At 48.3% G+C, this 25,504-nt stretch overlaps 11 protein-coding genes across 12 annotated transcripts; 3 read left to right on the forward strand and 8 right to left on the reverse strand.

Moving 5' to 3' along the window:
- Positions 1 to 1,078: 1,078 nt before the first annotated feature.
- On the reverse strand, positions 1,079 to 1,551 carry ONS95_005151 (uncharacterized protein; the record flags this gene model as incomplete). The annotated part of the gene is made up of 1 exon (XM_058498546.1): positions 1,079 to 1,551. One exon carries the CDS (start codon positions 1,549 to 1,551, stop codon positions 1,327 to 1,329), a length of 225 nt encoding a protein of 74 aa, XP_058352060.1. The 3' UTR covers positions 1,079 to 1,326.
- Positions 1,552 to 1,891: 340 nt separating this feature from the next.
- Positions 1,892 to 2,527, reverse strand: ONS95_005152 (uncharacterized protein; the record flags this gene model as incomplete). Its single annotated transcript, XM_058498547.1, has 2 exons — positions 1,892 to 2,142; positions 2,296 to 2,527. 2 exons carry the CDS (start codon positions 2,525 to 2,527, stop codon positions 1,892 to 1,894), a joined length of 483 nt encoding a protein of 160 aa, XP_058352061.1.
- Positions 2,528 to 3,682: 1,155 nt separating this feature from the next.
- On the reverse strand, positions 3,683 to 6,682 carry ILV2 (Acetolactate synthase, mitochondrial). The gene is made up of 5 exons (XM_058498548.1): positions 6,179 to 6,682; positions 6,027 to 6,131; positions 5,910 to 5,977; positions 4,170 to 5,861; positions 3,683 to 4,114 (listed from the first exon to the last, which is right to left on the reverse strand). The coding sequence occupies exons 1-5, from the start codon at positions 6,361 to 6,363 to the stop codon at positions 4,050 to 4,052; spliced, it is 2,115 nt and encodes a 704-aa protein (XP_058352062.1). The 5' UTR covers positions 6,364 to 6,682; the 3' UTR covers positions 3,683 to 4,049.
- A 99-nt stretch (positions 6,683 to 6,781) lies between these two features.
- Positions 6,782 to 9,446, forward strand: GAL1 (galactokinase). Its single transcript, XM_058498549.1, has one exon. It carries the CDS (start codon positions 7,644 to 7,646, stop codon positions 9,198 to 9,200), a length of 1,557 nt encoding a protein of 518 aa, XP_058352063.1. The 5' UTR covers positions 6,782 to 7,643; the 3' UTR covers positions 9,201 to 9,446.
- A 26-nt stretch (positions 9,447 to 9,472) lies between these two features.
- Positions 9,473 to 12,096, reverse strand: ONS95_005155 (uncharacterized protein). 2 transcript variants are annotated; one of them, XM_058498550.1, is made up of 3 exons: positions 11,925 to 12,096; positions 11,351 to 11,393; positions 9,473 to 11,304 (listed from the first exon to the last, which is right to left on the reverse strand). In XM_058498550.1, the coding sequence occupies exons 1-3, from the start codon at positions 12,034 to 12,036 to the stop codon at positions 9,882 to 9,884; spliced, it is 1,578 nt and encodes a 525-aa protein (XP_058352064.1). In that variant the 5' UTR covers positions 12,037 to 12,096; the 3' UTR covers positions 9,473 to 9,881. The 2 variants fall into 2 exon arrangements, with proteins under 2 accessions (XP_058352064.1, XP_058352065.1); XM_058498551.1 differs by having other exon boundaries at positions 9,473 to 9,850; positions 9,984 to 11,304; positions 11,351 to 12,096.
- Positions 12,097 to 12,411: 315 nt separating this feature from the next.
- On the reverse strand, positions 12,412 to 13,896 carry ONS95_005156 (uncharacterized protein; the record flags this gene model as incomplete). The annotated part of the gene is made up of 2 exons (XM_058498552.1): positions 12,412 to 12,797; positions 12,846 to 13,896. 2 exons carry the CDS (start codon positions 13,894 to 13,896, stop codon positions 12,412 to 12,414), a joined length of 1,437 nt encoding a protein of 478 aa, XP_058352066.1.
- A 1,794-nt stretch (positions 13,897 to 15,690) lies between these two features.
- On the forward strand, positions 15,691 to 17,454 carry ONS95_005157 (uncharacterized protein; the record flags this gene model as incomplete). The annotated part of the gene is made up of 4 exons (XM_058498553.1): positions 15,691 to 15,738; positions 15,802 to 16,097; positions 16,154 to 17,117; positions 17,167 to 17,454. The coding sequence occupies 4 exons, from the start codon at positions 15,691 to 15,693 to the stop codon at positions 17,452 to 17,454; spliced, it is 1,596 nt and encodes a 531-aa protein (XP_058352067.1).
- A 27-nt stretch (positions 17,455 to 17,481) lies between these two features.
- ONS95_005158 (uncharacterized protein) lies at positions 17,482 to 17,754 on the reverse strand (the record flags this gene model as incomplete). The annotated part of the gene is made up of 1 exon (XM_058498554.1): positions 17,482 to 17,754. The coding sequence occupies one exon, from the start codon at positions 17,752 to 17,754 to the stop codon at positions 17,482 to 17,484; it is 273 nt and encodes a 90-aa protein (XP_058352068.1).
- A 581-nt stretch (positions 17,755 to 18,335) lies between these two features.
- Positions 18,336 to 20,406, reverse strand: ONS95_005159 (uncharacterized protein; the record flags this gene model as incomplete). The annotated part of the gene is made up of 3 exons (XM_058498555.1): positions 18,336 to 19,833; positions 19,879 to 20,275; positions 20,328 to 20,406. The coding sequence occupies 3 exons, from the start codon at positions 20,404 to 20,406 to the stop codon at positions 18,336 to 18,338; spliced, it is 1,974 nt and encodes a 657-aa protein (XP_058352069.1).
- A 512-nt stretch (positions 20,407 to 20,918) lies between these two features.
- On the reverse strand, positions 20,919 to 21,254 carry ONS95_005160 (uncharacterized protein; the record flags this gene model as incomplete). The annotated part of the gene is made up of 1 exon (XM_058498556.1): positions 20,919 to 21,254. One exon carries the CDS (start codon positions 21,252 to 21,254, stop codon positions 20,919 to 20,921), a length of 336 nt encoding a protein of 111 aa, XP_058352070.1.
- A 2,394-nt stretch (positions 21,255 to 23,648) lies between these two features.
- On the forward strand, positions 23,649 to 25,146 carry ONS95_005161 (uncharacterized protein; the record flags this gene model as incomplete). The annotated part of the gene is made up of 4 exons (XM_058498557.1): positions 23,649 to 23,871; positions 23,933 to 23,995; positions 24,087 to 24,552; positions 24,612 to 25,146. The coding sequence occupies 4 exons, from the start codon at positions 23,649 to 23,651 to the stop codon at positions 25,144 to 25,146; spliced, it is 1,287 nt and encodes a 428-aa protein (XP_058352071.1).
- Positions 25,147 to 25,504: the final 358 nt, after the last annotated feature.

The raw sequence follows: 25,504 nt of genomic DNA on the forward strand, positions 1-25,504 counted from the left end.
AAAACGCTTAAATTCGTTGTCGTCCAGGGCAGCCTTAGCGCCTCGCTTCAGCGTTGTGCCCTGGAGGACTGTTTTTTCGGCAGTTGAGGGGATAACATCGCTTCTAACTTCTAAGCGATGAAAGCTTATGCAGCATTCTTGTGAACGAGGAAATGGGGACATTGAGACGATGCACATAACTCACGCCGGTCCTACTACTCTCGTAAAACAAGAAGCATCTTATTGTCGTTTAAACTGGACAGGAGAATAATGATTGGCCGATAATCTGGACGTATGAGAGGTGACAACGGCTGAAAGCCTCATACGCACTGCCAGGGGTTTTGGTTTCATTTTGAAGGGCTTTTAGGATTAGTGTGGTTGTATATCCACTGCCCGGACAAAACTATGGTGCTGTCTCGATGAACAATCTCTTTTGATGAGGGGGCAGCAGTTATACTTGTATATATGTCCTTATAATTGAGTCCCGTATTTATTTTCGCCATTCTGTAAAAACACCACTTACATCTCAACTCCCATCCAGCGGGTATATCATGGTATTTAATCCGGGGACATTCTCAACAGACTTCTTTAGTGTTCCGGCACAGATGAACATAATCAGCCTTGTGGCCTCCAGTAGTCAATAAGCCGAAACTCTGAAAGTTTGATCTTCCGGACAAGGTTGACATAAGAAACGTATGATAATGTGAGTTCTTTCATCTCAAAGAGAGTACTAAGTGCACTGGGGACAAGTTCTGAAATGGATTGAATTATTTCCTTGTAACGAATTTGTCCCAAGTGGAAGAATGTGGAGTTAACTGTACTGAGCCTGAAGCATGGGGGCTTTGCACACGTGAACAGGTAATATAAATTAATCCAATTCAAACCCAAGTTTCTGCTTAAAATCTGAAGTGTCTCCATCCTCATTTCTGACGTCGAGCCCAAGCTATACATACTCTCACTCCAAGGTATACCAAGCGTGCAGCCCATCCTTTCATATCATATGGCTAGCAATTCCTCTCTCATCTCAACATCTCAACTTTTAACCATTGCAGTCATCGACTCCGATAAGTGGTCATTTGCTCCAATTCAGTGCAATCGAATTCTACTATCATTTAGAGTACTGTTTGGTAACCAAAAGTAAGCACGAGCGCCATCTATCTCTAGTGAGCTTTAGATAGAATGCGAAAATCAACAACCGTTAAGCGAATCCCTAAAACCTAGCAGGCATTGCCCGCAGAATTTATCAACTCCAAAAGCTGCACCTTCTCCAATTCGCAGTCCCTAATTTCTCAACTGCGAACCTACCTACCAGCACCTACCCAATCTCATACCTCACAGTAATACTCTTCACCCCATCAATTCCCCAACACCCTCAGCCTCACCATCTCCCTTCACACCCTCCTCCACCCCTTTACCCTCCAATTCAGCCCTCTCCCTCCCCTCAGCATCCATCTCCGCTTTATGCAGCACATTGACAGTCTCGATACCATTACCATTACCGTTACTATCATAAGCACCTGTGTTCCCATCTCCTCTATCCGCCTCCTCCAAGCCCTTCTGCTTCATCTTCATAGCTGTACGTCTCCCCCACCAAAACGCCCAGGCAACGAACACCAGGAATCCCAGGGCTACACCAATACCTAGGCCTGCTTTAGCTCCTGTGGAAAGGCGGCTCCCATTCCCACTGCCAGTCGCACTGCTGCTATTCGTATTCAAATCCGAGGCTGCAAAAGGAGGGAGGCCTGTAATGGAAGAGGACGAGGAGGACGCTGTGGCGGCAACGGACGGTGAGGTTATTGAATTTGAATTTGAATCTGAATCCGAAACTATCAATGATGCTGATGTTGAGGTTTCCAGCGTCGCTGATTTCGCCGACGAGGTTATACTCGAAGGGCCGAAAGACGAAACAGATCTACTCCCACCACTGGCAGCTGTAGAAACTCCCCCGCCGCCGCCGCCGCCGCCGGAGCCCAACAGTCACAGTCGACGTCAGTACGTCGAGCAAGTCTGATGTTATGGACGATATAAAGCCGAGAGCCTGGTGGATCTGGAAGTCTACAATATGGTCGCTATCGCCAATTGAATCTTGGATCTCGATTGAGTAGGTGCCTGTAGGGACTGACAACGGAACGTTCCAGATGTACGATGTTCCCTGGAGATTTGCTGCGAGGAGTGGGAAAGTGGTGGTTAGCTTGATTTACTTAGTCGATCCATATTTAGACTAGACTTGCGCAGCAAGAAAGACACCGAGAGGCGTTGCATATCTCAATGTATAGGGAGTGGTAATCCAGAAGATGAGAAGGATATATGACTTACACCCAATAGTACCTAAAACCCCCAGGTCCTCCTGCCGACTGGGATTCAACGTCAAGGCTGCGCCGCCAACGGCACCACTCCAAGTAATCGTCACATTGTCGCCTCCCTGCAAATCCTCGAAGACCGTTGACAGTACTACAGCGGAGACAAGGCTTTTGCCACATAGCAGAAGGAGAACTTGGATCTGGGCGCGCCAAAGGGATCTTAGTATATGCCGTCGGGAGGAAAACATGGTGGTTATGTATGGTGTTGATACTGATTGCAGATACCGATACTGAATATCGGCATCAAGGCTACGTACGCAACCCGTATATTTCTTCAAACATAGATCAGTTCAGCTTCAAATCCCGAAAAAACCACAGCTTAGTTGGCCCCCTTCCAATCAACCATATGCGGAACATCCCAAAATTAATGTAACTACCCAAGGTAATTCCCATTTCTCACCTCCTAGGCGGTGCCGTTTCTCGGAACATAACAAGATACCTAGACAGACACGACGCCGCATAAGGGGGGGGCGGGCGGCGGTGAGCGGTGGTTGAGACGGGAAGTTGCACCAACAGTTAGCAGCTCGCTCCCTTATTTGCACACTGCTTAGGTTCCCAGATAAGTAAACAAGCGAGACGGGAACGCACCGCACGCACGCACTCACGCACGACATCGAAGGAGAGTCCCCTCCCCTCTTCTTCCCCAGCCACCATTTGATCACTCGATTAAACCAAACCAAACCAAACCACCAACTATATAAACCAGAAAGAAAAAAGATAAAAATATCAACACGCATGAACTCAGCAGAAAGCTACCGGTATCAAATCACATATCACATTTCACTTTTCACATTTCTTCTGGAGGGTAGGTGAAATAACAAGCCCTCCCGTGAAGCGATGTGGGGTTCTGTACCTAGAAGCTGATTTTTGGTACAGTATGTGTAAGGTATGAATGATGTTGTACAGGGACGGCGCGCACAACCCGACGCTCTACTAGGCAATTTCCGAAACGCGGACGCACGCGCGCATACAGCAAAGAGAGTCCGGAAGCGGATGCGGAAGTGGAGGTTGTGTGTGTGTGTGACCTCAGGTGGAACGTCGAGGCTTGGATGCTATCTAACCAAATATATACCAAACACGGAAACGGGTTTAAAGGATGTGATTGGTGGTGATTGGCGATTCGTATGCTCAAGACGATAACAATAAAGTGAGCGTGTAGTATGTGCAAGAAAAGTGCGGGAATAAAAAGAATAGAATAGAATAGAATACCAGTGGGCCAAGTGAAGTAAGAGAAGCGAGGACGAGAAGGAAGAAGATTTCAGGAAGTGGGAAAAAAGAACTCAGGTGAACTACAACTGAGAGGTATCCAATGTACAGAGGGATTTTGTTGAAGAATCTCTTTCCTTCCTTGATTCGATTCCTTTTGGTTTGTTTTGTTTTTGATTCCAAATGACTGCCCCATATTTACATATACAAACACACAGACAAAGTCCATCATTCGATCGATCGATCCATCCATCCCAACTAGAACTACCCATGCATCTCATCTCATCGCATCTCATCCCATCAACAATCACATTCTCAATATGTATTGATGAGAACCCTGAGAAGAAGCTCTTCTGGTATGGGAAAAAATATAAACTTTTCACTTTTTCGTGTCCAAACACCGCCATTTGCATTTGCGTTGCATTGCATTGCATTGCAAAGAAAAGAAAAGCCACCACGCTGGAAAACCGAACGAGCACCGGTTGCGGTGCGATGGGATATCAATTAGTCGCCTCCGTGCTTTCCACCTGTTCGCTCGCCCATGAGTTTTCTGCGCTCCTTGTCCTTGGCTGAAAAATTGTTAGTAAGTGATTGGAGAGTCGGGGAAAGGAGAAAATAACGTACCTGGATCGTAGAACAAGAACTCATGTAGGGCGCTACCAGCTGGTACCATGGGAAGAACAGGAACCTTCTTATCTGTCACAACCTCCAAGAAAGCTGGTCCGTCACTCTCGATCAACCATGTGAGAGCATCCTTGACATCATCTGGCTTGATACATCTTCTTGCTTGGATACCCATAGCATCGGCGAGCTTCATGAAATCTGGGTTCTCGGAATGCGTGTGTGCGTATCTGTCCTCGTAGAAGATATTTTGCCATTGTGTGACCATACCTTGCTCCTCGTTGTTCAAGACGATGATCTTGACACCGATGTTGAATTGCTTGGCCGTGGACATCTCAGTAAGAGTCATGTTGAACGAAGCATCTCCATCGATATCAATGACAAGAGCGTCTGGACGAGCAACCTTAGCACCAATAGCAGCTGGGAGACCGTAACCCATTGTCCCGAGACCACCAGATGTTATCATGGTTCTTGGGTGACGCCATCTGAAATGTTGAGCGGTCCACATTTGATGTTGACCGACACCAGTGGCGATGATGGTATCTTCCTTGCGGTGGGCGGTGAGATTTGAAAGCTCTTCAATGAGAGTCTGGGGTTTGATGAGACCTGATCTCTCGGCCTTTTGGTAAGAGCTGAGAGGGAACTTCTCCTTCCAGTGGTTAATCTGGTCGAACCATTCTTTTCGGTCAGACATACTTGTGGTGTTGATGAGAGGGTTGAGAAGGGCAAGGTTATCCACAACATCGCCTTCTACGGCCTCTGTGGCTTGGACGACCTTATTGATGTTCTTTGGCATAATCTCGAAATGCACGATACCACCACGTCCCTCAGCTGCCGCCTGCTTAGCAGCTGGTGCAAACTTGGCAATAGCTCCAGTTACACGATCATCGAAACGAGCCCCAAGAGCGAGGATGAGGTCTGCTTCTTGCATGGCCAAGTTGGCGTATGCTGAGCCGTGCATACCAAGCATGTGAAGGGACTTGGGGTCAAGCTCATCGAATCCACCGAGACCCTGGAGAGTTGTTGTTACAGGAATAGAGGCCTTGTCCGCGAGTTCCTTGAGGAGTTTTGGACCTTCTGGGAGGGAGATGATACCCTGACCAGCATAGATGACGGGCTTCTTTGCACCATTGATCAACTTCGCTACACGGCCAATCGTAGCCTCAAGTTGCTTCTTAACATGTTGCTGAGCCATTTTCGAAGCTTGGCTTGGCAGGGCTGGGATAGTGCTACCAGTAGGAATGGCCTTTCGGAGAACAGCAGCTGTAACGTCTTTTGGTAAATCAACCAAGACGGGCCCTGGTCGTCCCGAAGTAGCAATCTCGAATGCTTCAGCTATCCGCTTTGGCATCTCGGCAACATTCTTCACCATGACATTCCACTTCGTGCATGCTCTGGAGATACCAATAACATCTGCTTCTTGGAAAGCATCACTTCCAATTGCCGATGTGACGACCTGACCTGTGAACACAACCATTGGGGTTCCATCGGAGAGGGCGTCCTGCATTGGCGTAATGACATTCGTCGCCCCAGGTCCGGAAGTGACGAGAACAACACCGGGTTTCCCACAAGCTCGCGCATATCCCTCAGCCATATGTCCAGCACCTTGTTCATGTTTTGGAAGGATGAATTCGAAATGTTTTGAGTTGTAGATAGCATCAAATACGGGAAGAATCGCACCACCAGGATAACCGACTATGCGGGGTCAGTAATATTCCATAAAGGAGGTTTAGAAGTACTGACAGATATGCTTGACACCTTGTCTTAACATCATCTCATGAAAGATTTCTCCTCCCGTCTTGCCAATAAATCTATTATGCTGTCAGTAGTCGACCCGAGTGGCGGTGACTCAAGACTTACGACTCATCCATTTCTGAATGTGACCGGGCATTATGGGCGGGTTGTAAAGGGTTCTCTTGTTTCGTGGTGGTATTGAACGTTGGAGCTGGATTTTCTCTTGTTTTCCTACAGCTCGTAAGTATATAGAGTGACTCATGGGAGAGAGCACGTACGTCGCAGGCGAGGGCGATGAAGCTGTCGCAACAGTGGCTTGTGATCTTGTCGTCGTAGCAGGTGCTTTCCGTACCATTCCAATGGAGGCTGAAGCTGGGGAGGTAGAGAATCGTTGTGCAGGACATTTTGACTTTTGTCTGAGGGCACGCGCGGCGGCGCTCCTCGCAGGATAGGATCTGAGCATTTTGAGGTCGGGGGAGTGGAGAGTGGAGGCGAATGGAGGAGAAAGAGAGGATAGAGAAGAGATACCTCTGGCTAGGTCAGCTCAGCTCTCGTAAGTATATTATTCGCACAATTGCCAGTGGATTGTGTGTCGTGTCGTGCGAGAATGATTGTGGTATTGGATTGTTATGAGGAAGAGAGGAGAAGTAGAGTAGAGTCATGGACGGAACTCGCCCTGGGCTGGCCTTCACTTCAGTCAATTGGATTGATTTTCCTTTGCAGCGGTTTTCGGCCAACAGTGTGGGGAAGCAATCCCTGCATTGCTGGTGGACGGATGCAGCCAATCAGAGACTTTGGATAATGGCTGAGGTAAGCCAGATCCTTCTAGCTCAGTGGCTGGAATTACTTTCATCCAGCCGAGGTCGGGAAAGACGCGAGACGGACGAGTGAAGAGCTGGCTGGACTGGACTGGACTGGAACCCAGCACATCACATATTTATCTTCAGCCTTGCCTGCGCTTGATGTCCAAAGCCTCAATGGACAAACATAAGCAATTGTTGTTACCGTTGCCTCTAGTCCTATCGTGCCATCTACTGTTATGAACAATTGCTGCTCTTGCCCGTCCATCCACATTGCTTTGGGATCGTCAACTCCTTTCGGAACCGCATGAAGGGAAGCATCTGCATGCAAGATTCGCACATACCGCTCCGCTCCATCTATTTATTTCTAAGGCTCAACGAGGCTGCGACGGGATGACAACTTTCTCCATACTTCACCTCACCACACGCGGCCACGCCGTGTAGGACACCATCAGCACTCAAGAGTCCAATTCTCCGACTGCCATTCTGAAGGTAATCGAGCTTCCCTGTCTCGTGGCATTGAATGCACAACACCACCGGGGAAGCTCGCGGAACCACTTTCTCCACCTCATATGATAATCCTCTCCTTTCCTTATTACCCTCTATCTGTGGTACAATCGAGTCACAGGTGGTTCCAAAATGCCCCATCTCATACCCCCTTTCTCCCCTCCTCCAAGCGCACTAATCAAACAGCCCACCTGTTAGCGGCGGGTTTGATTTCCTTCTTCAACGCCAGGAACCACCTCCCAAACCGTCACGCGATGGAACAGAACTGCCTACAAAAACCAGGGAGGACGGCTGTTTCTTTTTCTACTCTTGCGCACGATCTTCCCGCCATTCACTGAAGCCGATAAAATAGAATCTTCTCCTAGAGATTCACAACCCACAACTCTGAAGCCATTGTCCGACCACAAATTACCCCGCCAAAACCAAAACCCCCACCATGGCAGGCACAGTTCCAGTCGCAAAGTCCTTGAAGGACATCTACACCGAAGATGCCCTCTCTACACAGACAACAAGATGGGAAAAGCTTCTTAAACAATTCAAATCCAATTATGGCAGCACTCCAGACTTCGTCTCGCGCTCACCAGGTAGAGTCAACATTATCGGCGAGCACATCGACTACTCCCTCTACTCCGTCCTTCCCATGGCTATAACGGCAGACGTGCTCCTCGCAGTACGGGTGATTGACGACTCACAAGCCCCAGAAGGAAGCTACAAGATCAAAGTCTCCAACGTTCAGTACGAAAAGTTTCCCGCCCATGAATTCGATATTCCTTACGAGACCGTCGAAATCGATGCCAAAGTCCATGAATGGACAAACTATTTCAAATCTGGCCTACGAGGCGCATTGGAGCTTCTGCGAGCGAAAAATGGAGCAGGATATAAACCGAAGAGTATGGAGATATTGATGGACGGTTCTGTGCCTGCTGGTGGTGGTTTAAGCAGTTCTGCGGCTTTTGTCAGCGCATCTGCTCTGGCAGTCATGTTCGCCAATGGAGAGAAGGAAGTCGATAAAACAGCTCTGACCGAGCTAGCCATTGTCAGCGAGCGTGCTGTGGGTGTGAACTCTGGTGGAATGGACCAATCTGCCTCGGTCTTTTCCCTCCGAGGTTCCGCACTCTTCGTCTCCTTCGTCCCAAACCTCACAGCACGACCCGTCTACTTCCCCAAAACCAACCCAGAACTCTCCTTTGTGATCGCTCAAAGCTTTGTCCAATCCGACAAGCAAGTTACCGGACCCGTCTGCTACAACCTCCGTGTAGTAGAATGCAGTCTAGCAGCCGCCTACCTGAACGCCATCCTCAACAAGACCAAAACACCGCTCCCATCTGATTCCGGCCCATTAGGAATCTCCCTCCACGGTCTCCAATCCACATACTTCTCCCACAGCAATCTCTCAAACGAAGACCAACTCACCGAGCTCGTCGCCCTCACCAAATCCACACTCACCAAAGAAGAAGGCTACACCCGCGAAGAAATCGCCGAAGTCATCTCCCTCTCCGTCCCAGAACTAAACGAGCGCTTCACATCCACCTTCCCCGTCCGCGCCGAGAAATTCAAGCTCCGCCAACGTGCCCTCCACGTCTTCACCGAATCCCTCCGCGTCCTGAAATTCCTCTCCATCCTCGAAAACCCCTCAAAATCCACCTCCTCCGCCGACACAACAGCATTCAACCAACAGCTCGGCGATCTCATGAACGCCACCCAGGACAGCTGTCGCGACGTGTACGAGTGCTCGTGTCCGGAAATCGACCAGCTGTGCGCTATCGCGCGCAAGGCTGGTAGTTATGGGAGTCGGTTGACTGGTGCGGGCTGGGGTGGCTGTAGTGTGCATCTTGTGCCGGCGGATAAGGTCGAGGCGGTTAGGGAGGCGTGGGAGAGGGAGTATTACAGTAAGATGACGTTGAGTGAGGAGCAGAAGAGTGCTGCAGTGGTGGTTAGTAGGCCTGGGAGCGGGAGTGCGGTTTTTGTTGTTGAGGGAGAGAGTGTGGTTTGATTGGGAATTGTGGAAAGGGGAGCTTTGATTAGTGAATAGGAGTCTTGAGATATTGGGTGGTGGAAAATGGGAGGGATGATTGCATGCATGGTTAGGGGTGAATGGTGGTTAGATGAATAGATAGCGTGATATACTTGCATATAGACCGAAAGAAACTAATCAACTGTCTCTCAAAACACTCGTTGCTTACCTGAAAAGACTTGATGGAGAAACTGGATGCTAAATATCACAAATGACTCAATACTACTCTGTAAACTTTCTGCACTCGCTGACAAGGTTAGTTACGATGTATATTTGATGCAATACTTTTTCGCCTAGCATAGAAATCTCTTATCGACTTCTTTGGAGCGGTCGATTATATCCATGTATCATACACCATTTCCTTCCCCCTCCTCCACCACCCATCCGCCCTACCCAAACCGCTACAATTTAAAATCCCCATTAACCTTCTCCCATCCCACGCTTCCACCTTCCCTCCCCCCTCCCCTCTCGTCACCTCCATCCTGATACATAGCAGCCACTTTCTCCGCAAGTCCAATCTTCAGCGCCCTACTCCTTTCCGTGCAAAGCTCGTAGATGGTAGATAAATTGAATGTCAAAGCGTGGAAAGAATGGGATGTGCTGATGAGGGATTCGAGGAGGGTGCGGGCCTGTTTTCGGGGGTGGGTTGTTAGATAACAGCTACGTAAGAAGAAAGAATAGGTATAGGGAGGAAGAAAGCCAGAAGGGGAGGGGGAAGGGGGGAGATATGAAAACAAGATGAAGGAAAGAAAAAAGACAAACCTCATCCATCCTCCCCAAATACAAATAACACACCCCCAAATTCTGCCTCCACATCGCCTTCTCCCTCTCCCTCTCCCTCTCCCGTTCCACCCCATCATCTCCCCCCTCAACCTCACCATCCCCCTCAATCAACGCCCTCCACCCCTCCACCGCCCTCTCAAACTCACTATCCGCCATATTCGCCAACGCAAGAATAACTTTCTGCCAGGTAGAGATGCGACCTTGGTCGTTCTCGGATCCAGATGCGGCGCCAATGACGCAGGAGCGCGCGGCTTCGACGTCACCGATGCAGAGCCAGAGGAGGGCTTTTTGGATGGCGAGGTGTGAGGATGAGGATGAAGATGGTGAGGATGTGGACTGGGGTGGAGTGAGAGAGGCAAGGAAACGTGTAGCGCCCTCGAGGTCTTCCATCTCTATCAGTGCAGAAGCGACGCGGATTCCCAGTTCTGCTAGACGGTTTTCCCAAAGCTGGATTTCGCGGTCCACCTCTCCAATTTTTTGGTCGACTTCTCCATCTCCTTGGCTTTCATCAGATTCAGCACCCTCGATATTTGCAGAAGAATTTAGAGATTTTGCCTTCATCTCCCGCCGACTCTTCTTCAACGAAGACTGAACAAGCCTCGCCTCCCTCGCCAAATCATAATACCCCACAACCCCCCTCCTCGCATCATTAAACCCCATCCCCTGCAGCCTCACAGCCAGGACCCTCAACTCCCACGGCACGAGATGCGACCCGTCGTTCTCGTCGCGGTAATACGCACTATTCAGATCTTCTAACGCTTTGACCTCCTGGGCAGCTAGAGTGGTTTGGTTACACAGCGTCAGGCTCGCAAGACGGGTGTATACCAGGTCGAAGATCTGGATATGATCAGATGGCGAGATTGGATTCGATGTAGACGTTAGTATTGAGGCGGCTTTGATGGCAGCAGCGCGGAAATGGCCTGAGGAAATGAGCGCGTTGAGGGGTGTCAAGGGGTCGACCTGTGAGGATGTTACGCGGAAGGGGGGTGGCACGTCCAGTAGGGTGAGAGGGTGGTAGATCTCTGGGCGGAGGAGGAACGAGAAGTCTTTGGATGTTATGCAGCTGGCTGAGGCGCTGGTGGTGAGGCCGGACATGTTGGAGCGGGAGGGGGAGAGGGAGGTCTTGGCGGTGCGGAAGGAGGGGGATGAGAGGTTGGAGAGGTTGGATCCTGGGCCCGGGGAGGGGAGTCGGGGTGTGAGGTATTGGGATTGAGTTGGTGAGAGGAGGGATGAGGGCGCCTTGTTGAGTTTGGGTGTTGTTGTTGTTGTTGAGAGGGGGCTGGAGGGACTGATTGGTGCGCTGGAGTTGTTAGCGAGGAGGTTTATGGCAGGAATTGAATCCGTACTCGTTGATATCAAGTGGTCCACGAGTAGGTCGTCGAGGAAGAGCTGTAGAAATAAATATCATCAGTAATCTCTAAGAGCCTTAAGTTGCGCCTTTTGGGTGATAAATGTGATGAGACGGCAGTGATGATTTGAATGGAGCATTCCGCATACAAGTCTCTAATCTCGGAGAACTCTTGCATAAGTTGATTTCAAAATAAACATCTTAACACGTTGTTGCATATCGCATGCTAAGCGCTAGGCGCGATGTTTATGACTTTGAGAGGAAAACACTTTGTTTCGACGATCCGCTTGGATCACAACATGCCGTTCTCGGGTTTGATACAAGCACGTGACTTCGAAGAATGCCAGCACGATCGCCAACCATTGGCCGCTGCAGCTACAGGGTGCGGAATCGCAAAGAATAAAGAAGGATAGAACTGTATAATGATGATCATGGCGATGATGAAGTGCACGACAGCGCGACTAGAAACTAAGAGCTTCACAACCCTTTAAGATCAAGACATTGCAGAAACCAGCCACGGAGTCGAGTTAAGCAGAGAAGCATAATAAGAACAACAAAATAGTATCACTGACCTCTGCCCGACGAGCCATGTCTAGAATGCCGCTTAGGCGTTGAATCTTCAGATGGCGTTTCCATGTTTGGAGCTTGGATGATGTTCTGGATGCTGCTTGTCAGGCAAGCCATGAAGATGTGAGGTTGGTTGATTTATGTTTTATGCAAGAACTTGGATAATTTAAGCGAGACTTGGCGACATTGCATAAAACGGCGGTACTTTTTTGTGACGATCATGATGATGACCCCTTTCGACTTTGGTACTTGAGAGATGATGAACAAATCTGTCCACAGGGGTTTGGGAAGGTATGATTATAAATTCATTATATTCAACATGCCATTTTGCAGGCGGGATATATCTAATTTCTATGATTCTACAGACCATCTATCCATCCAAGCCATGCGCCAAAGCTCCGTGCGTGCCAACACCAGCCATTAAATCAGCTGTTTATTCCCTCACGCAGTCCGATCCAATACAGCTTCTCTTTCCCAGTACAAAGTATAATCTCACATGAAATTCGCTGACCACACTCCATCAATCCCAACACTCTCTGCCAGCTTGCCTCCCATCAACCGAAGGAACCTCGCCTGATTATCCCACGCCAAAGACGCGATTGCCGCCCCTGGAGCATCGCTTGGTCCCCACGATAAATCCGTATATGGCTCCGTATTCCACCCCGCAGTCGAAATGCCAGACGTAGAGTTTGCTTCAAGATCACCTCTTGTGATCTGAGAAAATGCCTCTGTCGAGGCGTTCGTGGCGTAGAGCTCGTAGATGCGTGCGTCCGAGCCTGTGTAGAAGACGCTGAGGACGTCAGTACCGGGTCGGTAGCTGGCTGCGACTGTTGCTAGAGCGTCCCATTGGAAAGGTGCAGACGGGAGCGCTGCTGTTGCTGTTTCGAGTGTCAGTTTGGAAGGATTAGAGGCTCGTGGAGACTTACGATTGCGCCAGCGACCCTCTCTGGCTTGTACATTGTATAGGATTTTGTCTTTGTCGTCGACGTAAAGTACAGTAATAGCGCCGTCGATGATAGCCGCGCTGATACTGCTCCCCTCCAAGGCCTTGCCAGAGATGGCAGCTCCGTGATCCCATGTACCGTCTCCAGCACTGCCAAGTTGCGTGACGTACTTATCCGAGTTGTGATAGAAGATTCGGTATCCAGCGGAGGAATTAATGTACACCGACTCCAGGCTTGAGTCATGAGAAAGTGGGTAAGTAATTCCTTTCGTGATTACTTCGTTAAATACCGGCGTACAAGCCTCCTGAATACAGCTGAAGTTCGCCAGAACGATGTTCTCATCGTGAACATAGAAGAGATTCAGATAGATATTGCCATCATTCCCAAGCACACTAGTCGCGGTCATAGGATCGTCTAGCTTTGGAATGATTGTGAAGTTCAAGCTCTGCCTCTCCGACCAGGGTCCTGTACCGTTGTTGAATTTCACTGAGAAGTGGTCAGACCCTGTCTTCGCATGCACAACATGCATCTTCCATTCTGTGTTGTTGGCTCCTGTAAAGACACCCGCTGCAGTGATAGATGGGAATTTCGTGTTCGATTTGCCCTTGGAGACGCCTACCGCCGCGCCTATTATTATCAAACATAACACCACCATTCCAACGACCGTCATGACCATGAAAAACCGCTTCTTTGGCATTCCCAGGATTGTCCTCACTGGCGCCCTTTCTGGTAATGGTTCGTTCTCTGGCTTTGCAATTGACATCTGGTCATCTAATGAGGGAGCCGCAACATTTCTCGTTACGCTTGTAGCGCTCGAATCTTCCGCTACCGGTTCATATGGAATCAGTCCCGCGGGCTCTTCCACCACTGTCGGATATCGTTCTTCGTCTCGCATTACGTATTTTTCTTGGGGTACAGTGGGGGTATATGAGTATGTTGGAGCCCGGGGAGCTTGTATTGACATTGGACTTTCTGTTAATTCCATTCCGTAATTGTAAGATGGCGGCGCAAATCTATTTCGCTCGCTCGCCATAGTGAATTTGTCGTCCCCCACCTAATTTCTGGTCAGCACCTGGCCACTTCTCATCGCGGGTAGTGAACTAACTTGTGTATGACATTTGACTCATGGTGAAATCGGAAGAATTTGAAGAGAACTGTTTCAGAAACTCTTCCAAAAGTATCGAGAAGCCCCTCCGCCAACGAAACGATCAACGATTCAAACGAAAAAAACAAAATGAAACTAGGGAAAAGAACGGAATACCAACTTCAAGAGACGTGATGCAACAGCAGCAACCAAGTAAGAAGCGGTACAAGAGTGGAAGAAGTGCTCCCAGAAGTTTGAGGGATGCGCAGCTATATCGGGCTGAGGTATGCAGGGGTATGTTCGCCGGAATAATGCCAGACAGCTGCAGGGTTATATGCTTTGTATCAGAATAGAAAAGAAAAAGCTCAGCACAAACCAGTAAAATACCCGTGCTTTCACACTTGCTGAAAGTGCAGACAGAAGTTGAGTTGAAGGTTAAGTAGATATGGAGATACAGAGCCCTTGGGATGGGATTTCCTTGCCAGCTTTGTACGATGGGATAGATCTTCTTTGCGATGGGTTGGATGTCGGGGAAAGGAAAGGTCCTATTGAGGGAGATTTGGGGTAGTCTTTCTCTCAATTATTTGACTCTTTGGTAGTCATGCAGGTACTTGGAGGACTCGTCTGATGTTCCTCTGGTAAGCTAGACAACGCTAAGGCCAATTGCAGGAACCCCATGACCGTGCGGACGTCAACTCACTAATAACTACAGAGAACTATGAAAGGCACACGAAAGACTTCAAACCGGCCTTGTGGGCGTGGATTACGGAGAGCAAGACCAGATGTCACAAGAATTTTGATGTCTAAGCCTTCAACCACAAGACAGGTCTCACGATCTTCATCATCCGTGGTCGCCAATCAGCTGTCGTTATAGTATTAGAGATTGAAGCTCTTCTCTTTCGTTCTGACGCCCGAGAAATGAGCTCGGTGTCAACGCCGAAGGTCAAGACATTTAAGTTGTGGCTGAGCTCCGGGGAAGCCAATCTCCCGATTCTTATCCAAGTAAACCTTTCCGGCTTGTTTCGAGTGCCGAGCCTTTCGGTTCCGACATCAGGTTAATTATGAGACAGTTGATTATTATTGCATACGGTATTCCGGATTTTTCAATGTGAAGTGGAAACGCGACTGGATATATGGTCTCCATTGTAAGGTAAGATGTCCTTGGTGGCAGCAGCAGCTCGCTTGTGGAGCGGCGTGCACAGGCTCCTTGATTGATGGTTTGATTGATGAGAGTGAAATTGAATGGCCAAGGGCAGAAGACCTACCCTTGCAAGATTCTCGGTTACCTTCAGGTCGATTTTCGGCATCTGAATGTTTGTTTGTTCGGGACGGGCTTGAAGGTTCTGGTATCTTTCAAAGGGGGCAGGGAGGCTGGGAGGGATGCGTGGGTTTAGCGAGGATCACTGTATCCTCACGGAATGAGTCGTGCAATGTGGTTGTTCCAGACTAGTGTGGAATACGAAGATTACCTTGATGGAAATATTGTTTTTCGGTGCCTTTCACAGCTCACTAGCTCTTTTGGTTGTAATTTTGTTCTATGAATCACGTGATTCAGAGATCAACGTTCTTATCAGCAACACCACAGCATTCACCGCTTCCGTCATTCAGCCTCGCCATATTGTAACTGAGTAAGAAGCACCTCTCCATCCAGGCACATAACGGGATTCTTACCATCTTCTCCTTGTCTTCTCTCCAGAGGTCTAGCTTAATATCTTCAAGCACCGTGGGTAATGTGTTGGCGATATGGCATTTAGGCTCCCACTCGAGATCTTATGCGAGATAATACGCCATGTAAGTGTAATCCCATAGTAGCCGCCTTCAACCAATACCAGTGTCGCTAACTGCTGTCTTCAGGTAGAACTGAAATCTGATCTTTACAACTGGTGCCTAGTATCACGAGCTGCACGAGATTTTGCGACTCCCCTCTTCTACAGAGAGATCTGGGATGCGACTTCCATCGAACTCTCAAACGAAAGACGAATAGAAAATATAGGAAAGTTCTCACAGTTGCCATCGAACAGACTAGAGAATGTCAAGAAGATCGAGATCAGAAATCGCTATCTAGGGGTAGAGTCCGAAAAGTCTGTTAACGAAATGCTGGGTGCAATTGAGTCTCTGACCAGGAAACTCCCTCGGCTCGAACAGTTCCAGTGAGTTGGTATTAAATACTTAGAACCTTCCGAGAAACTTTATTGACCTACGGCAGATGGAATTGCTACCTCCTTCCCCTGACCACCATAGTCCCTGCCTTGCTTCAACTCAAGTCCCTCACTAGTCTGTGCATTGAATGTCCGATGAAAAGAGACATATACAGATTTGTGGAAAATAGAGCGTTGGAAGAACAGATTTGCAAATTCCAGAACCTCCAATCGTTGACCATCCACGGCATTTGGACTCCAAACTGCGCGTCGGCAAGACGTATTGCCAGAGTATTGATAAACTCACCCAAACTGACGTCTCTCAGTTTATCCTTGGACGAGCTCAGATGTGAAGCTTGGGAAAGAAATAACGAGACCATCATCAACGAGGAGGACGAGGCTTTCTGGGAGAACGAAGAGCAAGATATTGAGATTCTTGATTACTTCCCTGCCATCTGTCGGGAGTTTCGTACTCCAACGCAAGATCCCAGTACAGGCAAGCTCCAATCAGTAGAAATCCTGTTGCCGACAACAGCATTACTGTCTTTAACCAAGTTAGAGCTTGGCGCCTGCTGCATTCTGACTGAGGATATCCATCTGTTGACGAACACTTCTGTTCTGGAACACATCTATATTGAAAATGTTGCCCAAGGAATCTTCGCGTCGTCCAGCCCATACTCCTTCTCTAATTCAGCACTCTCTGCACTAGCCAAATCAGCACCCAAACTACAATCTATCCGTTTCGATACATTCGATTATGATTGCGACGCCACTGGCTTACATCTACAAACGGATTTTCCAGCACTAGATAGTTTTTACGTCAGAGACGAGTACGAGGGCTTGGTGGAAGAGTTGGCCAGGTCCGGTGGCATAGAATTTCACGCTGCACATTGGAGGAGATTGGCGCTTGGAAATCCAGAAGACAATCAGATTTCAGAACTTGATGATGAATTTGAAACTTTACTTTCCGGACTCATAGTCAATTGTGTACATTTGACACATCTGCGAGTAGGTCTCAGATGGAACGATATGGTGAGTAAATGGAGCTTTCATTGCTTTCGGCCGATCTGACATGTTTTAGTCACTGCTGCTTCAATGTTTGACAAAACTTCCCCAGCTAAGGGAAATCCACCTCACAGTCAAAGCAAACAACGAGTCCGATTTGCAACCGATGCATGATTATTTGGTTCAGGACATGTTCCAACATCACCCTGGCCTTCGAATTGCGAGTATGATAAAGTCCGAACCCGCAGGCATTTCTCGGCGAGAATGCTGGCGGCGCCGCTGGGATGGTCTGCAAAGTGTTTCGAGGGAAGAAATCCATCTGATGAATCGAGACGGATTTCCCCGTACTCTCACAGACTATTGACCCCTAGCTGTGTGCATTACAATGTATTCACCGTGCGGTATCGCTGGAATGTTGAGTGTTGGGCATCATGACGATTCTTGCCGTGCGGGGGTTTGCAGAATTCTCCATCTTACAGGTCCGAGTTTCTAGATCTGGGAAAGAAGTCTTCGTCGCACTCATCATCTTTCCATCGTAATTCGTCTTTTCCTTCAAGCTTTTCATCTTTTCCAGAAGATCACTGCCAATTACCATACCAGCGGGCGAAAGGATACCAACGGGTTCTTCGCGTAACACACCTTGCTGCCTGGCATACCAAAACATTGTTACGATGGCGATAGCCACACTGGAAAGAACAATGACAATAATATGCGCTACTGGACTCACGACCACAAGTCTATTGTGTTGCTTCATATAGCATAACCGCATTCGAAAGTGGTCGCATAATTGTGGTACTCAAGAAGACGCTACATATCGAAGAGAACAGCACTTGCGCTGCACTAGACAAAGCTTGAGGAGCCATCGGGGAGCTCGGGTTGTATTCCCCTCCGAGGGACAGGATGTGCCTCCCAAAATCACTCGCTTCAACATTTGAAGTCGGGTTGAAACTTCCAATCGTGTGAACCGACGATTTGAAAAACAGCGATACCACGGGAGGTCTGAATGCCTTCGCATCGCTTCCATCTCTTCTCAAAAACTCGTGTATGATTGGTGCTATTTCTGTAGTGAGGCTCGATGTTGCCAGGACCAAGCTTCCAGCTGTTTGCCAGTACGAAGGAACACATGATACCATCGATAAATTGGTGAGAATGTAAATGACGAGGCAGACGCAAAGTCCAATACTGTCAAGGTTTATGTGTAGTCTATTCTCTATTGTAGTTTTTCTATACAACTCATGAATTTTCCTAGATTCGGCACATCTTGCTATTCTGCGAAGGCAAGTTCCCCAAAATCATCTCCGACATCTTCCAGTCCTCCGATCCCACAGCGTTCTGAGCATAGAACAAGTCATTGGGATCATACTTTCTCTTCAGAGCACGGAGCTTGGCGTACTTGTCTCCGAAGAACGACTGAGTGAAGTTTGGCTCGATGTAGTCACTCTCAGACATGTATGCACCAGCTCCTGGCGAAGCATCAATGAGCTTCTTACCCCAGTCGAAAGTAAGCTTATCGCTAATAGCCTTGATTGTTTCTGTGGAGGCGGTAGGGTCCCAGAAGGTAGCGGTGATCAAGTGAAGGACTGTGTTTCTCCAGGCGGGGTTGACAGCGTTGTCAGGGAAGCCGGATTTTGGGGCTGCGGCGATGTTGAATGCGATGATGTAAGCACCGTCTTCGACGAGGCCTTTGATGGTGTTGAAAGTGTTGTTCAGCTTGGCTTGGTCTTGGAAGTTGGACTTGGGGAAGAGACGGCTTCCCTGTCGAATGGCATTTGATCCCCATGGCTCGACAGGGAAGGATGCGTGCCATGCATCATAGTAGTCGTCATACTCGGTGTAGACTGGGTTGACTTTGACGCCAATGGCAGCCCATTGTGCGAACATCGGCGCGACGAGAGCTTCGAGTTCTGCCTTGGACATTCCTGGTGCGAACCAAGGGCCCATATCGGAGAAGTACGCATCTGGTCCGACAGAGGTGATGCGGAAATATTCGTAGTTTCCGGCATCAGTGTACTTGATGAAGTCGTTGAAGAAGATGCGCAGAGCCTGCCAAAATTGGGCAGAGCTGTAACCATCGGCAGTTTGGAGGATATAAGTCATGGTTGTGACCTTGATCTTTGGATGGGCCTTGATGACCATGGAAGAAACGACACCGAATGTGGAACCACCACCTCCTGAGAGAGCCCAGAAAAGGTCTGCGTTGGACGTTGCGCTGGCGGTAACGAAGCGGCCATCAGCAGTGACCACTTCCATGGAAAGGACTTGATCGACGGCCATTCCGTAGATAGAGGAGAGCGGGGAGTGGCCTCCACCTAGAATGTAACCTCCGATGACACCAACAGTTCGACCTTCTCCTCCAACAACAGTGACTCCATTAGTTCGAGCAGCCTCATAGATCTCGAAAGCTTGAATACCAGAGCCGACCTTAAATGCCGGTCCAGAGTAGGATCCATACTTGTAATTCTTCAAGAATTGAATGCTCTTGAGGTTGTGTGTCCAAATATTGAGAGCTCCCATTCCGGTGGACTTGGCACCGAAATCATGACCAGTGTTCTTAATAACAAGGCGGAGATTCAAGCTACGAGCCAAATTGACAGCGAGTTGGATCTGAGCGACGTTCTTCACGGCAACGGAGTAGCTTGGATAACCACCAACAGTGCACTCGTCAGGGTTTGGGATCAAACTTGGTGGCATGCAAGTAAGCCCTTGGAACAAGACTCCATTGATAGATGTGGGATCCTCGGTGCTGTTGCTGTTAGTCCAGACAGCGGAACTTCTCGGATCCACTTACTGGTAGATAGATCCATTGACCCAGTTCGCAGTCAGAAAATCACACTTGGCCTTGTTGAAGTTTCCAAAGTCATCGTAGCACGGAGCTGCGTATGGAATGGTCTTGATGAGTGCACCGCCGAGCAGAATGTCGAAAATCTTCCACACCGGAGTCGAAGGGTACAAGAGGTCACCTGCATAGGTCTTGCACTTTCCAAAGATGTTTCTCTTCTTCAAAGCATTAACCGGAGAGTCTTCGAAGGAAAACAGGGTGATGTTGGAGAGCTCAAGACCGGTGAGATTGGCAATCACTTCGTCTGTTAATTGAAGGGTCTCGCTGGTGAAGAGATCCGCTGTGGCGTTGGAAGCGGATGCATCAACAGCTGAAACAGCTGGTGCAAGTGTAGTCTCATCGGCAGCTTCATAAGGGGTTAGTTTTCAAGCTCACTAAATGACAAATTGGAAACGTACGGATAATCGCGTTGTCCACCACAAGTGTTTGCGCCGATGCTAACAAGGGCAGCAAAGCTGCGACACAGAAATTCTTCATGACTGCCCTTAGATGAAACTTGATAAAAAGTTCCGAGAGGGGTGAAATAGGCGAGGAGACACCTAATAGAGAAGAATGAGAGTGGCGATGGCGAGAAAGCCAAAGTGAGCTGGGGTGAAGAGCAAAGGTCCAATCTTGGAGCAGATCGCTTGCAAGTTATACCTTGAGATGTTGGACACAAGAATGGATGCAAGGTCAAGTCGACGCATACTGCTGCAAAAGGTGGGGTAATATTTGATAACAAACTACTGACATGAGATGAGTTGGTTAAAGAAATTGGCTCGGCCATTCACGTTGCCACGTTTTCCATCTAGCCAAACATACAGTCAGATCGGGGATGAATATCCACGTCGCGTGGATCTACAAGGATCTTTCAGACGTTTTTTGCTTGTCGTTCTCAGAAGGATCCGAAATGAGCCCCCTATCAAGTACATGAACCTCGCATATGGAGGCTGTGAGAAATTCCCAGATAAGAGGTCTTCATGCGCACGAGGCTTGGTCACTCTTGGACATTACCAGCAAAAGTCTGTTGGCTTCCTTCCCTCTCGGAAATTCAAGAATAGCCATAGAACATTGAGTTTGTACATATGTTGGGCACCAATTACTCGTTTGATGACTTCTGACCGGAGCTTTCGCTTTTCGAGAACGCCGAGGGACTGGTCGAGTGGCGTTTCGATGTCAGGGTCCACAAATGCGGAGAAAATCAGCTGCCAGTCAAGCTCATAGAACATATTTATCGGGAATATGTCTTTGATTAGGTAGGATCGGCCGGGATGGAAGAGTGACATGCGCCCATCTGCCAGTGGCAGGAGGCGAGGGGCAAAAAAGCCCTTGGCAAAGAGGATCATACGCAGTGTCCACTTCACGGTTTCTTGTTGACAACGGCAGTTGCCACATAGAGGGAGATTCAGACTTAGGAGAAATATGCAGTAATAATTGTGTGCTTGGTAGAGATCTCAATTGACGGTCTGAGGAGCCGTAGTTAAGAACTTCTACGAAGTATGCAGGAAACTCTCTATTTTGATGTTCTCGCTTATAAGCTTTTCACTCCGTCCGATTGATACGCATACCCATCAGCCCGTTCTTCGCCAACTCAAAGGTAAGCCTGTTCAGTTGTCAACAGGTAACACAAGCATTGTTCCTAAAAGCCAAGCCGGCAAAAGTCCCTGTTTGTTAAAAGAACCGCCACTTCCTGGCGAGTGGTTTGTGTCAACCCCAACTTCGCCAAGTACTAACCTCAAGCCACTCCGGAGTGTCTCATGCATTGGCCAGATCAGAACTTCGCGGACTCGGGACGTGGAGTTGATGAATCAAGAAATTACCAGTTCAGACCAATCGGATCTCTGAATCAACCGGCTTGTGTGGATTAAATTATGGATGTGACTTGCTGGGATGGACCACACCCCCACGGGACGATCCCCTTTTTGATGGCTCCCCACTCTCCAGTTCTCTCCACGAGTCAAAGCGATACCTTGATGCCATCTTATTTGGACTACCTTCTTCTGTCGTCTTGCATTGCCAAGTACTGACGCAGGAGTTTTACGCAAACGACATCACCGTTGTCCCTGAAAGAGATTTAAATCCTAGTCGGTCCCAAGAGTTTTGCTGGCACTAGGGAATATGTGCTCCGTGTAGCCAACAAATGTTGCTTGGGAATAAATTGGCACCGCTGTTGAACCTTGTTTGATCCACCCGCACAGACGAAATCCGGTATGTCATCCGCAGTCTAAAGTTTCCAAGGATGGCGGAACATCGAAACCTTCAATCTTTATACTCTTGCAAAACGTTGCTGAGAGCAATATAATCGATTCAGCACGTTGTAATCGGATTTCAGGGTTGCAACGTGGACGTTCATTCATATATCCATCACATTTGTGTGGAACGTTCGCGCTAAGCCTCATTCTTCAGTGGTCGGCATCAAAGGTAACGGCATTGATTGGTTCGTCACGCCCACGCCCGTATGTACTAAAGAGGATCCATTCGTAAGAGGATTGAAGTAAGGGAGTGATCCTCCGGAGCTGATTGCGATTTTGAATGTTGTTTCGTAACGAGCCCAGAACTATTTGAGGAGCCCAAGGATCTCCCAAATGTCTTTGCGATGCCACTAGATTTCTTCACTTCTAGCTTGGGACGTTCTAGATCGCGAACCCTGGGACTTTTCGAGCAAGTTGTTGGTCCTGGAGGACCACCACATTTTCGTGCGGGAAAGTGATATTGCTTTGATTACTGCCCAAAACAGTACAGCGTCGAACTGCTTGCCAAAGCAAATACTGCTGCTGCGAAATCCATACATTGTTGCAAATTAGCCTAAACTGTCTCGTGATAGCTCCAATATGTTCAAAGCGGAAGGCAGAACTTTGCTTAAGATTTTTGTCTCTCCATGAATACCTCCAATCACCGGCTGTGTCTTTTGGATCCGGAGAGGATGAGGAAAGAGATCGGCGAGTTTGATGGGAACAATCCTGATTGTCGAGAATATGATCCCAGCACAAAGTCGCTTGGAGTAACTGCGCATCCTTCCCAGTTCAGGAACATACCAAGGCGCATGGCATCGACGAATGCTTGGTTATGCATCAAATTGTCTTGTCACCTGCAATGGGATAAGTGTCCGCACAAAAAAAGGCTTCCCACGCGGATAAATTTTGACTTTGGGCAAAGCAAGAGATCAAGATTCGCATGCATTTCGGTATACGATGTATATCACAAATCACCTCAATCTCCGAGTAGTTCGAGAAAACTGAACTTTTCTGCGCCAGTCTCGAACCCACAATCGAATCTGTCAGTGGCGAGGAGGGTTAATCTCCAACTGGGATTCTCTTCGCCGTTCCCCCTCGTCAGGGGTTTCATGTGAGACTCCTTCCAGTACTGGCCAACTGCGGCATCCTGGTTTCGAGTAGTTCGGATGAGGTTGCTTGGTGGTCTGAGAGCTGTAAAAAGCTGTTCCTGGTGTTGGGGGACCACGAGGTGACCTTGCTCACTTCATTATCTCAAGACAACCGCGTGCACATTCCCCTTTACTACACTCCTGTCTCAATCATGTGCAAATTCCCGGTAATGGTATCTATAAACCGTTATCCCCCCACATGTTCACCAATGGGTCCATCCTTGACTTAAGATCTTCTTGTTTAGTTCACAAAACGACCTTGGCAAAGTTAATTGATCTAGGTTTTTAGACTCAGATCGTGAACTATCAATCTCTATACTCTCACTTTGCGAATTGTCTTTATACTTGACATCTCGTTATGGAGTTCCGAAGGGATCAGCAGTTGCGTCAATTGCGTGGTCTCATTTTCAGTCGGCAGGCAGAGGCTGCACCGCCGGTCCTAATTGGCAATGGAGAACGCTTTCCAACGTCACCGCTTCAGCAAGGGGGATTTGCCATATTGTTTCTGTTTCCGACACTTGCTTTGATTGTTGTCTGCTTGAGGATATACAGCCGTCAGAAGATGAAGCAATTTGGTTGGGGTGTGTAGCAGATCCGCCTCTAGGTTTAAGCTCTGTCTACGTTTACTGACTCACGTCGAAGATGATGGCTTGATCGTTGCTGCAATGGCTTTTTCCATAGCTGAGACCGTAGCTGGATACTATGGTATGAATTCGCCGATCATTTTGCTCTTTGCACCCCATACTGAAGCAAAGTTCCTAGAACACGCAAATATCGCTAACCGTTTGGTCTTCAGGCATGAGAACAGCCTTTCTGGGAATACACACCGCAGACGTGCCACTCGCCACAGCCGATTTTGGTCTCGGTATGCAGTGGAATTTTATCGGTCAGATCCTATACAATCCTATTCTGGCCATCGTCAAGACGTCTGTTCTTCTCTTCATGCTTCGACTTGGCGGCCACAAGCGAGAGATCAGGTACACGATCCATGCCCTTAATGCTTTCAATATATCATTAGCAATCTCAGTCTTCATCTCTGTCATTTTCCAATGCAAGCCTGTCAACTTCTTTTGGGAGCGAATGAGGGATCCCACACTCAAGGGGACTTGTATTGATACTGGAGTGTTTTACATTTCCACGGCGGCATTGACCATCTTTACCGATTTGGCGGTACTTGCGTTACCAATCTGGATTTTCTTAGGCTTGAAAATGCCTTTGAAAGTGAGAATAGCACTCATGGCCGTCTTCCTCCTGGGTTTTATGTGCGTATCACTTCAAAATGCTGCCCTTTCATATCATGACATCTTCTAACTCACCTTAGTGTAACGATAGTTGGTATTCTCCGTATGGCCTGGCTTATCGAGATCAGTTACTTCCCAGCGAAAGATTTCAACTATGATATCCGCTTCTGCTACTCCGCTGTCGAAACAAATCTTGCCATCATCACAGCTTCTGGTCCCGCCCTACGCCCCCTTCTTAAAACGTGGTTCCCAAGCATATTTGGATCTCTCAGCAGCGGGGTATCTCGAGGACCATATGGAAGCAAGAGCAACATGGGCGCATCCCGCGATGTGATGAAGTCACATATGACTTCAAGCAAAGGGAACACTTTAACGTCCAAGAACGGTTCGAAGAGCCCTTTTGGGAATTCGACTTTTGCCATGAAGGATTTGAGACGAGGGACAAGTCAAATTAGAAGTCAAAGCCCGTCGGGTAGTGAGGAAGAGATAATGACTTACAGCGGAATCGTACGGACGACGGAGGTGAATGTTCATTACGGAGAGGACAAATATACGGAGGACCACAGAAGCATGGATGACCAGAAGCCAAAGCAACTAACCAGGTTTGACTACTGATATGGTATTTAGACCGGCAGAAAAGTGTGGCTCCTTGGCATATATGTCTTTTACGACGCTGATGCCTTGGATGTTGTTATGTGTTAATGATAGCATTAGAATCATTGGTCTTCAGAAAGAGTGTCTCTTGCATATTTCGGTCTTTGTCTATGTTGAGTCTGCTTAACCCTTTCCCAACATCCTGTCCATTGCATGAAGTGGGGCTCAATACGATTTATCAAACTCACACAATGTGCCAGCGTCCATGTGAACAGCTCGAATCTAAGTTCTAATGATATCAGTGTAATCTTCCGAGACTGCACAAATCTCCCGCAGAAACAAATAGTACTGTACAGACCAATTCCAAAATACGATTTAG

The sequence above is a fragment of the Cadophora gregata genome (genome assembly GCF_030347475.1).
Source record: "Cadophora gregata isolate MNR1 chromosome Unknown scaffold_15, whole genome shotgun sequence".
Taxonomy (NCBI): domain Eukaryota; kingdom Fungi; phylum Ascomycota; class Leotiomycetes; order Helotiales; family Ploettnerulaceae; genus Cadophora; species Cadophora gregata.

Excerpts from the sequence above, each read along its gene's own strand:
- ILV2 (XM_058498548.1), bottom strand. The coding sequence starts at position 6,363 with ATGCTCAGATCCTATCCTGCGAGGAGCGCCGCCGCGCGTGCCCTCAGA. Across the intron at positions 6,132-6,178 it reads TCATCGCCCTCGCCTGCGAC|GAAAACAAGAGAAAATCCAG; the intron begins GTACGTGCTCTC and ends TACGAGCTGTAG. Across the intron at positions 5,862-5,909 it reads ACAAGGTGTCAAGCATATCT|TCGGTTATCCTGGTGGTGCG; the intron begins GTCAGTACTTCT and ends GACCCCGCATAG.
- GAL1 (XM_058498549.1), top strand. The coding sequence starts at position 7,644 with ATGGCAGGCACAGTTCCAGTCGCAAAGTCCTTGAAGGACATCTACACC.
- ONS95_005155 (XM_058498551.1), bottom strand. The coding sequence starts at position 11,412 with ATGATATTTATTTCTACAGCTCTTCCTCGACGACCTACTCGTGGACCA. Across the intron at positions 11,305-11,350 it reads GGACCACTTGATATCAACGA|CGCACCAATCAGTCCCTCCA; the intron begins GTACGGATTCAA and ends TAACAACTCCAG. Across the intron at positions 9,851-9,983 it reads ATTTGGGGAGGATGGATGAG|GCCCGCACCCTCCTCGAATC; the intron begins GTTTGTCTTTTT and ends CCCCGAAAACAG.